The sequence below is a fragment of the Mirounga angustirostris genome, unplaced genomic scaffold (genome assembly GCF_029215605.1).
Source record: "Mirounga angustirostris isolate CCGP_5_RB_7025 unplaced genomic scaffold, mMirAng1.0.hap1 SCAF_11, whole genome shotgun sequence".
NCBI classification, from domain to species: Eukaryota; Metazoa; Chordata; class Mammalia; order Carnivora; family Phocidae; genus Mirounga; species Mirounga angustirostris.
In genome coordinates, this window is record NW_026991719.1 from 59,499,252 (window position 1) to 59,514,499 (window position 15,248).

At 35.0% G+C, this 15,248-nt stretch overlaps 1 protein-coding gene across 1 annotated transcript in view; it reads left to right on the top strand.

The window, feature by feature from the left end:
* Positions 1-6,805, top strand: part of CHIC1 (cysteine rich hydrophobic domain 1) — a 70,431-nt gene extending 63,626 nt beyond the window's left edge. Inside the window, exon 6 of the mRNA XM_045879618.3 lies at positions 913-6,805. Within this exon, the coding sequence (XP_045735574.1) occupies positions 913-963 (51 nt within the window). The 3' untranslated portion in view covers positions 964-6,805. The remainder of the gene's footprint in view (positions 1-912) is intronic.
* The last annotated feature ends 8,443 nt before the right edge of the window (positions 6,806-15,248 follow it).

Sequence of the window (15,248 nt, forward strand, 5' to 3'; positions counted from 1 at the left end):
TTTTTTTTTTTTACTGAAAGCTATGCAGTCTTAATCACAAAACACAAATTTACATATAACCAATGTGATAACTTCAGCATCATAAACATTCAAAAGAATAGGAAATTTATCTAAGCTTGAAATTGCTGACATATATAGATTTACTATATAAACATTCCATTTCTATACCATAAATAAGGATTATTATGTTATTTTTCTCCACTTTGAATAGCTAGGGGGAAAGAATGTGCAAATGACCACAAATCTAAAATCCACTATAGATAAAACCTTATATAAAGTATTATAAATTTATTATAAATATATTATAAATTTACATATTAAATTTATAAATAAAATATTAAATATAAATTTAGTATATAAATTTGTATAAGTTTGTAAATATCTTAGGTTTTTATTATTATATTTCCAGTCTTTAATTAAAATGTTTTAATCAGTTCATTTGGATGTTTCATTATTTTTTATAAATAACTTGTAAAAGATAGTAATAACCAATATCAGCTGCTTTAACTGAAAAATATATAGATAAAGGTATTTTTTCTAATCTATATAACACAGTTTTAATCCCTTCTACTTTGTCAAAAAAAAAAGGGGGCAGGGGAGAAGGGGTGTAGAGGGAGATAATAATGTAAGAGGGCTTGCTTTTCTGCACCTAAACAAATAATTATTATAAATTAGGTCATAGAAACTGTTAGCTACAATAAGTAGTTATGTTTGCCAATTTGATTTAATTGCCAATCTAATGATAACTTGTAGTAAATTCTCTTTGTAACTGTTTTATATATTTCACTTACTTAATACTAGAGGACCAAAGTAGAGTCCTGTGAAAAATGATCATAGACTTTCTGGGTTATATATGTTCTAGTAAATGAAAATTATTTTGTCAATATATTCTTGTTTGTTTTTATTTTACAGGTAATACTAATAGAATTCTTACCAAAATATCCCATATTCCGACCTGACTGAGGAATTTTATTCAGTCACTTCTGTGTTACTTGTCATTTCCTACCCTTAGTGCCTTGTAGATGATTTTGGAATGAAGATGGTCTCCTTTGCTGTGTTCAACTTATTCTTTATTTCTTATTATTATTCTTTAGAATATTCTCCTTACTCTTTTATTTGTGTTGGTTTAAGAAGAAACTTTGCACATCTTTTTGTTAAATGAGGCTTGTGTTTTGCACTCTCAATTTTTAAATAAATACACACACAGAGACGTATATGTATATATATAGTTGCCACTAAAGATAAAACATCAGTGCCGGTGTTTAAAAAACAAAAACAAAATTTTGTTCTGAGCATGCTGCCTTATTATTTTCATACTCACTGTTTCTAAATATGCATCATTTTTCTAGGCTACTTAATGCTCTGTAATCCCTTCCTGGATATAAGTAAATAAGCTTTTGGTAGCTTTTAGAAATGGTTTTACTCTTACTTGCTTTTAAAGGACATGCAATTAATAGCACTGGTTTTGTCCTGCACTTTGCTAAATTATCACTTATGTTAGTGGATAAAATATTTAAACTCTTAAAAGACTTGTAAATATTGTCTCTTTGCATAACATAAAATGTGATATGCCATGGTTTACAGAATGTAATATTACTCTTACTGTATTGCCAACAAATCTGCATAGATTTTAATATGAATGAAGTTTGCAAGCATCCTTTTGAATGTATAGACTGTTAACATGCTATTTTATGGCAGAGCCATAATGAGTTTGTTAAAAATTTCAGGTGGAGGGCAGGATTGCCCTTTGTAATGAGTGGATTAAAATTGAAATCATTGTCTGAGATATTCTGCATTGCACCTGAAACCAAGAACCTTAGTTTTTCATTTAATTCAGTAATTCCCATGTTGTCCTCCACTCCCACCCTCCAAAAAATTCATTTGACATCCGACACATTTCACAGCTTCACTGTCCTTATTTATTTCCCTTTATGTATCCTTTCCCTCATTTGAAAATACACACAATTATGATCTTTAAGGAGTGTTTGAAGATTTCACATATCTGGGGAGGTGTCTAGATCCTCATGAAAGCCACTGCTAATCCCTTTTTGGAGTTCTGATATTCTGCTCTGGGAAAGAGAGAGAGCTAATTGAGAAGCTGTACCTAAAGAATATATAGTGGCTGGTTCATAATTGATAAAAAATATTCTTTATTTTTTGAGAATCTTTTTTACGTATTTGGATATTATTAATGAAGAAAGACAAGTACTTAGACAAGTACTTAGACTAAAGTATTTTAGTTTAGAAATTCCCCACACATGTAGCCGTTTCATTTATATGTACCTATTTTTTTCTTTTTCTCTTCACAAGATGAGTGAGAATACCACACTTAGTTTGAATTTTTAACATAATTATAAAGCTTTATGTTGTGTTAATTCAACTGCAAATGTATGCCTGTATATAGGCATAATTTGTAATTCCTATTGCTAAAAATAAATTAAAAGAATCTGAGACTCAATAATATCCTATTTGTCATCTTACTCTTACTACTTTTAGTAAAAAATTTTTTAGATAAACATTTATCCCAGTGAAGAGAATAGTCATTTCTTCATACAAAGTCCAGTATTTTAAAAGTCACTTTTAAAATTTATGCCGAATTTGAAATCCATAGTCCTGGACAAGTAAAAGAAGAGGGAAAAAAGAGACACTATTTGATATATGACTATAATTGTTTGCACACTTTTCCACCTCCCTCTGTAGAGTCCCATTACCCCCATGCCACCAAGCCACCCGGAATCTCTAACTTTTAATATGTGTGCCTGCAAATACCATTTGTCTGTCTGCTGCAAAATTAAATATGTATTTTTATAGACAAGGTGGAAACCTCTGAAAATGCATACCAAATGTCTTGTTTTATAGCTAAGGTCAGGGAAAAATTGTATCTGTGGTTTATGCTCCAGCTAATATCATCAGGTTTATGCTTCAAACTGTGACTGTTTAATACCAAAATTGATTTCCAGAATAATACAAAATTTCTAATTAGCAGTGATAGAACAATTTTAAGTGTCAGTCCTTAAAATCTCATCTTTTTCTGTATATTTAGAATTTGGCCATGTGTATTTAGAATTTGTTCATTGTAACTTTTTCTGCCATGTATAAATCACACTTGGTTTTGCTCAAAGAACAGCAAGAAGTGGTGAATTGTTTCCATGAAACAAATATTGAGACAAAAATAGTGTGTATCTGAAGGTGACAGAATATAACTTAAGTTACAGTAGTATTTGTCATAAAAATAATTTGCCAGCATTTGTAAACTTAATTTAAAAGCCTACTCTAATTGCTTTTAAATTTATTATTTTATTGTTCATTATGCTGGTTGACTCATCTTATTTTCTTGAACCACTCAGATAATACCCAGTTTTCCTTTTTCTTTCTTATATGACTGCTTTTTCAAACTATTTTCCTATGTAAGGGGCTATTTAGCAGTTGGGTATTCTGGAGTGCTTTGGAGGGGATGTTTTCAGTGAAATTGGCAGCAGTGAATGATGAAATGACAAAGCACACTGTGTGGTCATTAATTCCTCCCCCATTGACCTTTTTTTCTTTTATCCTTAGGATAGAACATACTTGGATATTTCTATCAAGTTAGTAGAATATTTTTATGAAAGCTGTTTTTAGGTTGAAGAAACTAATTGTGAATTTCTTTGTTACATGATATTCTTTTATGAAACCTGCTGTGGTAGGTTCCAGAGAAAATAACATGTATTTGCCAAAGTGTATAAATCTCACAAAGCTTTGAAGTTACAAGTTAAAACTGTTCCTTCTCTAACCTTCCATTACACATGTCCATCCCCAGTGCCCCTTTAAACACCTAAATTATGTATAAAATGAAATTAAGGCCTAACCTTTTTCGACTACTTTTTGTTCCCTCCTACCCACGATATTAATTTAAGAAAGAGATCATTGTAGTCAAACATTAGAAGTAGATGGAGAAGTGCCTTGTCTTTTTTGAACAAAGATAACATTTTATGTTGAAGGAAACAGAATAGATGAACTGACAGATCATTAGATTTAAAACTATCCTTTTCAAGTATAAGAATATTTCATTTATTTCATTAGCATATTATATTTCTTCTATTTATTATTTAAAGACTGTTTCCTTGTTTTCCCCCAATCATATATGTTAGTGATAAAATATTACAGAACAGGACTATCACTTACAAAACTGGTATAATTCTAATGCTAGTGAATATGTAATTTAACATGGTTCTGGAAGAACAATGGTCTTTGATTGAAGCCCTACCAAAACCCACTTAAGTATTTAATGTACATACTATTTATATTATTATGATCTATAAACACTAATACGTGATCAATTAATCTGTGTTAACATTTAGCACTCTACCATTTTAATGTATTCTTATTTTTTCATAATTTGAATGAAGTTACGTGTTCATAATATTTTTAAGGCTGAGAACAAATAGGGTTTTTCCAAATGTATTAGAGCTTTCAAAAATTATTAGCATTTTAATTTTGTTTACAAATAAGCCACCACTTAAAATCAAACCTCACTACTTGAACATAAAGCCCCAAACATGTCATCAGAATTAACTATGTTGACCAGAATTAACTATGTTGATATAGAAATTATATACACTCGTTTAATTGGAGCAGTTTCACATATGGAAATGTATTTTGCTAATTTGATTATAACATGCCTAAATTCACTGAAGTCCTCTTTATGCCTATAAAATTCTGCTTTAAAAAATTCATTTTGCAACAGTTGTCCAATTGTTTGGGTTCCTTTAAATGGTGAACTATTGGGAAATTTTCCGTAGAAAAGGAATAGATTTTATTAATAATACTTGTTCATGTAACATGGAGACTAAAAAAAGAAAGGATATGTATATCCTTATCTTGCCCCAAATTTCTCTTTTTTGATTCTGAGCCGGCTTTTCATTTTGATGATGGCAACCTGAGAATATATTCCATTTCCTGTGGACTTTGTCAAATTCTTACTATATGAGGAAATGATCTAATATTATGGGTTTTGGGCAAGCCACTTAAATTACATGTCAGTCTCTTCATCTGTAAAATCATGGGGTTGAACCTAGGGCTGGACAGAAAATTAGAGATAAACTAACATTCTGTGATTCTAGGAATCCTTAGGAAATTTTTAGTCTACAGAATCCCAGAATGATTTTTCTCAGATCTACTACCCTTGGTGGAAATTCTCACAGTGCCTTGCACACAGTAAATGTTTGATTTGCCAACTGGCTCCTAGCTGATGTGTGTTCATGTCACACAGACTCAAAGAACCTGATACCTGCTAGACCTCAGCCCCTCTATGGTAATAAAAATAAATTTAGTTTCCCTAGGAACTAAAGGCTAAGATCTGTGGGCTTTGCATATGTGGAATCTGACTATGCATTTGGTATCGAGGCAAGAATTATAACTGTGACAACAATGGAGATATGGGAGGACCCACTTTGACATTGATGTGAAAAGTTTTCATATCCTATCCAATATCTGCTTCAGTGTCTTACTAGGTTCCATATCCTCAAAAGATCTGTTGGAAAAAATTGGTATTAGATGGAAAGAAAAGTGGTATGGAATTCAAACCCAAATCACTTCTGGTTTAATTCTTAGCTCTGCTGCTTAATTCCTCTGTACCTCATGTCCTCATTGTGGAAGTGGGGACAATAATCTGGACCTACCTCACAGGGGAATTGAGGATTTTTTTCATATATTAATGTGCTTTTGAAGTTGACTGAAAGATATACTGGATATCATAATTTTGTAATTTCTAAATAGATTCCTTTAAGTCTATGTTGTTATGTTTTCTTTTTCAAACCCTACAGAATGAGTGTTGTATTTAATCTATTTTATCTGTAGTAAATTTTGTTATTAATGCCCTATATGTTAACATGAGTAATTGTGTTATGTTAATACTTGACTTAGGGAGGAAAAGCAGGTGGATGTAAACCAGTGGTTCCCGACTTGGGACAGATAAAGATAGCAGTGGGGGCATCCTTGAACCTGTTTTTAATATTTCAAAACATATACTAGAAATCATACATTTACCCACATTCCTGCCACATAAACCAACTAAGACATTGAATTTCCATGCATTTTGTTGATATTTTTTCAATCCTGCCTAACATAACACTGGTTATCACACACTGATCAGAAGTTGTGAATGACAGTTCTGCTTTTGATTAATAAAAGAATGAAAAAGCCTATTATCACATGCAGTTTAGTAAATAAAATTCTTTAAAACATGGAAAAGGAATAATAAAGGGATCCTTATGGTGAAAATGTTGGAAGCCACTTTTAAAAAGGAACTAAGATTATTTGACCTTCTCCACAAGTTACTTACCCAGTCCCTAAATAATGAAATGCCAGACTGTGTGTGTGTGTGTGTCTGTGTGTGTGTCTGTGTTTTGGCTAGGTTGGGCTATATAACTTCAGGTTAGAATTTGCCTTCTGTTCTCTTCTGTTTCAGGATAACTGAGTTAATTTATTTGAGTGTGTATTTGTAAATTACATATACACACATAGGATTGCAAATGTGGAAAGTGTTATATGTTCTAGCATTGGAGTAAATATCAACTTCTGAGTCTTAAAGTAGTTCTGTGTATAAACTCATTATGAGTCTAGGCAATAATTTCTCAAATGTCTCTTTTATTCCTGCTTATTTTGTTGCTTTTATCTTGGCTTAATTTTCTTAATTTTCCATTTTTCTAGTAAGCAGATACTATAAAATTATTTTAATGCCTGAACTTTGAACAAATTACAAATGTCTGAAATTATATAATCTACAAGCTAGTTTGCCCTCCATGACTAACCACATACAAATACGAATCTCAGCTGCAAAAACAGGAAATGCTTGTAGCTGGAAAATGGGCATTGATCAAAACACCTGTTTGAAAAGCCTAGGATTTCTACTTTTTGGCAGAGGATTCCTATTGGGACAGCTTTACCAGAAAAGAATAAAAGTGGATATGTCCATTCAAACCAAGAACATTCGTGCATCTTGTATTGTTACATAGCCTGTGGAATGAATTTATTTTTCTCCCAAGTTTGAGAGTGACTCCCCTGAAAGAACTTAACCTATATACAGCTGTGCCAAAATGAAGGACACCTGCCTCTCTGAAACTTTCACTGCTGCTTCTGTTGTTCACTTGTCAGATATAAAATTTTATTATCTCAGGATGCAAAATTACAATAAAGTGCAAATCTATGTTAATGAATTGTGTGTTCTTTGGTGCATCTTCCTTTCTTCCTTCTCATCATTCTAAGGTAGTTACTTAAGGCTTCCTTTAAAAAATTGTATTTTGCATATTGCCTCTTTGTTCATTTGCTAGTATTGTACCTGATCCTATAATTCATGCTATGTATTAGCTTTGGGGGCCTTTGTGGTGCCCATTGTTTGGTATTTGCCTAAGTAGGAATTTGTTTCTAAACTACTTTGCATGCCTGCCTGTGAACTATAAAATTAAAAGTAAAGTCAAGTGGCATTCCACCTTAATAAGCATAGTTTTTTAGTGAAAGAAATGTTGAAATGTGAAGCTACTTGGCAAAAGTTTTGACTCTCTTGTTAACAGTTTGTTATTAAAAGAATTCAAGTGTTAACATCTTCTACTTGATTTACTACTCAAGCTGATTAGCATGCAATATTAGATTTTTTTAAATTATGCCAAACTTTTGCAAATTCAGCAAAGCAGGAAAATGTAACATAAGAAAAACAATGTTTCCCATCTTCTTTGATAATTATACTGAGTATTTTTTAAAGACTTTAAATTTTGAACTGTTAAAGCAGAGATGACAGACTTAAACCTATGGGGAAGTTTCATGTTTTGTTTTAAAATTATTTTTTGAAACTTTATGGATGAGCAAAATCTATACTTTTTATTGATAATTATTTAGGTGTGGAGTAGGATGTGCTATGTGGAAAATACTTTTACATTACATTTTCTAATTTGGGGGCTGAAGCCACATGCCTTTATATCTGTCATTAAATAATATTTAACACAGTATAGGATATTTACCTACCTAAATGTAGGAAATTATCTGGGGAATACTAGAATTCTCCATCTATAATTACCATAAATCTGAATTGTGATCTCTGTTCTGTTGCCTGAGTGACTTCTAGCAAAAATCAGGACACTCAGCTTGATTTTATACATCATCCCCAGGTAGGTTGAGTTAGAGCAAGGTTGCAAACTAAGATACAGCCACTCCTCCAACAGACATGTCTTCTTGACTTGCAGAATTTTTTTTCACACATTTTGAATTAGTTGCCAGCAATTAAAATTAAGAGATTTCACATAGAAATCCAGATTTCTGGCTTCTTTTGAGAAATTTCTTATTTTTTTGTTTGTTTTTTTTATTATGTTAATCACCATACATTACATCATTAGTTTTTGATGTAGTGTTCCATGATTCATTGTTTGCGTATAAATTTCATATGTGAACAATTAGCTAGAGCTGAGTAGCTGCCAGCCCCTTTTGGAGGGAGCATTTACTCTTTGTTTTGCCATGGTCATTACTATTTTCTCTTGTCTCACTAAAACTCAGGTTATGTTATGATACAGATAAAAAGAAAGCAAAATATTTCTTGAACCCATGCCTCTTTCAAAATTGAGAAAAAATGATAGTTCCATATACTCTTTTTAAAAAAATTTTTGGGGGGGTGGGGAGAGCTGTGGGCTTTTGGTGGTGTTAGTTTTTTTGGTGGAGGGGAACTGTTTTCTTAACAAATGCCCTACTGATTTCATAATTCCTGAGCTAGATGATCTCTAAAGCCTCATTTAATTCTGACATTTTAAGTTTCCATGAGATGATTCTATAACATTGTATTTCAAATTGTTATGCCTTTGAAGGTCTGTGTATGATAAATGGATAGTGTTTATGAAACTGGTCAGGCTTCCAAATAGAATAGTGGCATCAAAGACCACCTGGTGAAACAAGCCACAAGCAGGGAGGATAAACATTACTTCAGAACTAATCTTTGCTTTATAGCTTTTCAACAAAGGTTTGGTCAAACATCCAAAGCAGCACCTACCTTGTTATCTCCCAAGGGTAATACTGCCCAAGGTGACACTACCATGGTAAGAATTCTAGGTAGGAATCTGTAAAACCTATCCTATGTTTTGTTATTTACATAGGACTAGTATAAGTTTCTCTTTTTTCACAATATGTTGAACCAAGATGATATTGATCAAAAAGAAAATTTAGGGGATGCCTGAGTGGCTCAGTCAGTTAAGCATCTACCCTTGACTAAGGTCATGATCCGGGGACCCTGGGATCGAGTCACTCATCAGGCTCCTTGCTCAGTAGGGAGCCTGCTTTTCCCTCTCCCTCTGCCTGCTGCTCCCCGGGCTTGTGCTCTCTTTCTCTCTCTCTGACAAATAAGTAAAATCTTTTAAGTAAATAAAAAATAAAATTTAGACATTTCAAAATTAGGCTATTTATTATTTTTCCCTTCTGTAAAAAATACAAAAATTAGGTTAATACTATTTCACTCATATGTAAAATCAAAAAAAAAATGAATAAATAAAAATAATCAGACCTATAAATACAGAGAACAAACTGATGGTTGACAGAGGGAAGGGGTTTGGGGGAGTGGGCAAAATGAGTGAAGAATGGGAGATATAGGCTTCCAGTTATGGAATGAACAAGTCACTAGAATAAAAGGCACAACATAGGGAACATAGTCAATAATATTGTAATAGCATTGTATGGTGACAGATGGTAGATACACTTGTGGTAAGCATAGCATAACATATAAAGAAGTTGAATCAGTATGTTGTACACCTGAAACTAACATTGTGTGTCAACTATACTCAAATAAAACATTTTTAAAAAATAGGATAGACTCAATATGTTTAGATTCTACAACCAGAACTAAGTTTTTACTTTACTAGGACCTGTATTATGGTTTGATGGATGAAAAGTATGGCCATTAAGATCATTTTTTCCTTATTATAAAAATATTGGCTTCCACTAGAAAATATAAGTATGAAGAAGAAAATAAAAGTTTCCCATAACCCACCATCTACAACCATTCTAATGTTTTAAATGTTACAACATAAAATTTTTATGTGTATGTGTAAATGCATTTTTTAAAAGTTTTAATTAGATTGCATATTGTATGCTGCTTTTACAGTTTCATATTTTCCCATATTAATGTGTAGTCTTTGAAACTAAATTATGGTGATATAGAAATACAATGTTTGAATATGCCCTAACTTCCCACTGTTTGGTCTTTAGTCTGTTTTCAGGGTTTTACTATTACAAATAATGACTTCATGAGCATTTTTATGCATAAATCTTCACCTGAATCTGGTCATTTCCTTCAGAAAGATTCCTATAAATTATTAGGTGAAAGGATATGAAGTCTTTATAGCTCTTGATGTATATTCCAAAATTGCTTTAAGAGAGGCATGGGAGATATGACACTCAGAAAAAGTATTTCTGTCTTCCTCTGGATAGATGAGAAGAATTAAGAGTAAGAATTAATACAGACACACTATTTAGAGATGCTAATTGGGGTGGGATACTGGCAAAAATTGGAAGGCTCAAACTGGCATTCCCAGCAGCTAAGAATAGAACAGAGGGTCCTTGCTTCTCCACTTAAGGGCATGAGGACACCATCCTCAGCTCTGCAGATCTGTCCTTAAAAGTCAGTGCTGGGGCGGAGCAAGATGGCGGAGGAGTAAGAGACCTGGATTTCCTCTCCTCTCAGGAATTCAGCTGGATAGGGATCAAACCATTCTGAACACCTACAAACCCAACAGGAGATCGAAGAAAGGAATACCGACAACTCTGAACAGAAAAGCGACCATTTACTGGAAGGTAGGACGTACGGAGAAATGAATCCGAGGCGATATTCGGGAGGATAGACGGCGGGGGAGGGGCCTCCGTCGGCCGCTTCTGGCAAGTGATAGAGCCGCGGAGCACAAAATCGGAACTTTTAAAAGTCTGCTCCGCCGAGGGACGTCACTCTGGTGGCTAAGCGGGGGGTGGAACCCTCCGGGACAGTGTGGTCTCAGGACCCTCGGGGTCACAGAAAGACCGGGGGTGCCTGAGGGTGGCAGAGCTCCCAGGTATCGGAGCGGAGAAGCCGGCTGCAGAGACGGAGCCCAGGCGCGGGCTCTCAGCTCGGGGTAGCCATAAACCGTGATCCGCGGCACAGTCGGGCCACTGCTCCTCCAGCAGGGACCCAACAAGCGGCAGATCCGGGAGACTCACCTTCCTCCCCCGGGAGGAGCCACGCGGGAGTGCACCGCAGGGATCTGCTGGGTCTGGAGACTCCACACAGGGTCGGGTGCCAGAGATAGAAACGCGCGGTCACAGGCCGGGTGAGCACGGAGTGCGGCCAGAGACCGGGGAGACGGGAGTGACTGACGGCTTTCCTCTGGGGGCTCACTGAGGAGCGGGGCCCCGAGTTCTTGGCTCCTCCTGGGCGGAGATTGGGAGGCCGCCATTTTCACTCTCCGCCTCCAAAGCTGTACGGAAAGCTCGCAGGGAATAAAAGCCCCGGAGAGCAAACCCGAGCAGATTACGTAGCCGGGAGGGGGCAAGGGCGGGGCAATTCCGCCTCCGGCAGAGACATTTGGAAACCACGGCAACAGGCCCCTCCCCAGAAGATCAGCGAGAACAGCCGGCCAAGACCAAGTTCACCGATCAATGAGAACGGCAGAACTCCAGCGCTAGGGGACTACTGCACATAGAAATCATGGCTTTTTTTACCATGATTCTTTAGTCTTTCAAAGTTAATTTTTTAAACTGTCTTTTTGTCTTTTTATTTCTTTTTGAATTTTTCTTTTTCCCTTTTTCAACCAACATCTTATCAATCCCTTTAAAAAAAAAAAACATTTTTATTTTTCATTTTTAGACTCATATTCTATCCCTTCATAGTAGTTACCCATATTTTTGGCTTATATATATAAGTTGTTCTCTCTTTAAAATTTTGAGATAGTTTCTTCTAACAGATTAAAATATACCCTAAATCTCTAGTACATGGTGTTTTCTATTCCCCTGCCTGATCACATCCTCTCCCTTTTTTTTTCTTTTTCTTTTTTCTTTTTTTAAATACTCTTCTTTCTTTTTTCAAACAACTTCTTATCAATTCCTTTTATAAAATTTTTTATAATTTCCATTTTTACAGTCATATTCCATCTCTTCATCATATCAACCCTTATTTTTATACATATATAAGTTTTTCTTTCTTTAAAATTTTGGGAGGCACTTTCTTCTAAAAGACCAAAATACACCCCAAATCTAGTGTGTGGCACTGATCTATATACCAGCCTGATCATATTTGATCACATTCTGATTTTTTGTTGTTGTTGTTGTTTTGTTTTGTTTGTTTATGTTTTTATCTTTTTCTTTTTCTTTTTTTTCTTTTTCTTTTTTCTCTCTTTCCCTTTCTTTTCCCACTGCTTCAGGTCTTTTCTGATTTGTTTAGAGTATATTTTCTGGGGACGTGGTTACTCTGCTAGCATTTTGTTCTCTCATTGATCTACTCTCCTCTGCACAAAATGACAAGACGGAAAAAATCACCTCAACAAAAAGAACAAGAGGTAGTACCGACTGCCAGGGACCTACTCAATATGGATATTAGTACGATGTCAGATCTAGAGTTCAGAATTATCACTTTAAAGATACTAGCTGGGCTTGAAAAAAATATGGAAGTTATTAGAGAAACCCTTTCTGGAGAAGTAAAAGAGCTAAAATCCAACCAAGTAGAAATCAAAAAGGCTATTAATGAGGTGCAATAAAAAATGGGGACGCTAACTGCTAGAATAAATGAGGCAGAAGAGAGAATCAGTAATATAGAAGATGAAATGATGGAAAATAAAGAAGCTGAGAAAAAGAGAGATAAACAACTACTGGATCACGAGGGCAGAATTCGAGAGATAAGCGATACCATAAGACAAAACAACATTAGAATAATTGGGATCCCAGAAGAAGAAGAAAGAGAGAGAGCGGCAGAAGGTATAATGGAGCAAATTATAGCAGAGAACTTCCCTAATTTGGGGAAGGAAACAGGCATCAAAATCCAGGAAGCACAGAGAACCCCTCTCAAAATCAATAAAAACAGGTCAACACCCCGACATCTAATAGTAAAACTTACGAGTCTCATAGACAAAGAGAAAATCCTGAAAGCAGCTCGGGAGAAGAGATTTGTAACCTACAATGGTAGAAACATTAGATTGGCAACAGACCTATCCACAGAGACCTGGCAGGCCAGAAAGGACTGGCAGGATATATTCAGAGTACTAAATGAGAAAAATATGCAGCCAAGAATACCCTATCCAGCTAGGCTGTCATTGAAAATTGAAGGAGAGATAAAAAGCTTCCAGGACAAACAAAAACTAAAGGAATTTGCAAACACGAAACCAGCCCTACAGGAAATCTTGAAAGGGGTCCTCTAAGCAAAGAGAGAGCCTAAAAGCAACATAGACCAGAAAGGAACACAGACAATATATGGTAACAGTCACCTTACAGGCAATACAATGGCACTAAATTCCTATCTTTCAATAGTTACCCTGAATGTAAATGGGCTAAATGCCCCAATCAAAAGACACAGGCTAACAGACTGGATTAAAAAACAAGACCCATCGATATGCTGTCTGCAAGAGACTCATTTTAGACCCAAAGACACCCCCAGATTGAAAGTGAGGGGGTGGAAAACGATTTACCATGCTAATGGACACCAAAAGAAAGCTGGGGTGGCAATCCTTATATCAGACAAATTAGATTTTAAACCAAAGACTGTAATAAGAGATGAGGAAGGACACTATATCATACTTAAAGGATCTATCCAACAAGAAGATCTAACAATTGTAAATATCTATGCCCCTAACATGGGAGCAGCCAATTATATAAGGCAATTAATAACAAAAGCAAAGAAATACATCGACAACAATACAATAATAGTGGGGGACTTTAACACCTCCCTCACTGAAATGGACAGATCATCTAAGCAAAAGATCAACAAGGAAATAAAGACTTTAAATGACACACTGGACCACATGGACTTCACAGACATATTCAGAACATTCCATCCCAAAGCAACGGAATACACATTCTTCTCTAGTGCCCATGGAACATTCTCCAGAATAGATCACATCCTAGGTCATAAATCAGGTCTCAACCGGTACCAAAAGATTGGGATCATTCCCTGCCTATTTTCAGACCACAATACTTTGAAACTAGAACTCAATCACAAGAGGAAAGTCGGAAAGAACTCAAATACATGGAGGCTAAAGAGCATCCTACTGAAGAATGAATGGGTCAACCAGGAAATTAAAGAAGAATTAAAAAAATACATGGAAACCAATGAAAATGAAAACACAACTGTTCAAAATCTTTGGGATGCAGCAAAAGGCAGTCCTAAGAGGAAAGTATATAGCAATACAAGCCTTTCTCAAGAAACAAGAAAGGTCTCAAGTACACAACCTAACCCTACACCTAAAGCAGCTGGAGAAAGAACAGCAAATAAAGTCTAAACCCAGCAGGAGAAGAGAAATCATAAAGATCAGAGCAGAAATCAATGAAATAGAAACTAAAAGAACAGTAGAACAGATCAACGAAACTAGGAGCTGGTTCTTTGAAAGAATTAACAAGATTGATAAACCCCTGGCCAGACTTATCAAAAAGAGAAATGACCCAAATCAACAAAATCATGAATGAAAGAGGAGAGATCACAACCAACACCAAAGAAATACAAACAATTATAAGAACATATTATGAGCAACTCTATGCCAGCAAATTAGATAACCTGGAAGAGATGGATGCATTCCTAGAGATGTATCAACTACCAAAACTGAACCAGGATGAAATAGAAAACCTGAACAGACCTATAACCACTAAGGAAATTGAAGCCGTCATCAAAAATCTCCCAAAAAACAAAAGCCTGGGCCAGATGGCTTTCCAGGGGAATTCTACCAAACATTTCAAGAAGAATGAATACCTATTCTTCTGAAACTGTTCCAAAAAATAGAAACGGAAGGAAAACTTCCAAACTCATTTTATGAGGCCGGCATTACCTTGATCCCAAAACCAGACAAAGACCCCATCAAAAAGGAGAATTACAGACCAATATCCCTGATGAACATGGATGCAAAAATTCTCACCAAAATACTAGCCAATAGGATCCAACAGTACATTAAAAGGATTATTCACCATGACCAAGTGGGATTTATCCTTGGGCTGCAAGGTTGGTTCAACATCCGCAAATCAATCAATGTGATACAATACATTAACAAAAGAAAGAACAAGAATCATATGATCCT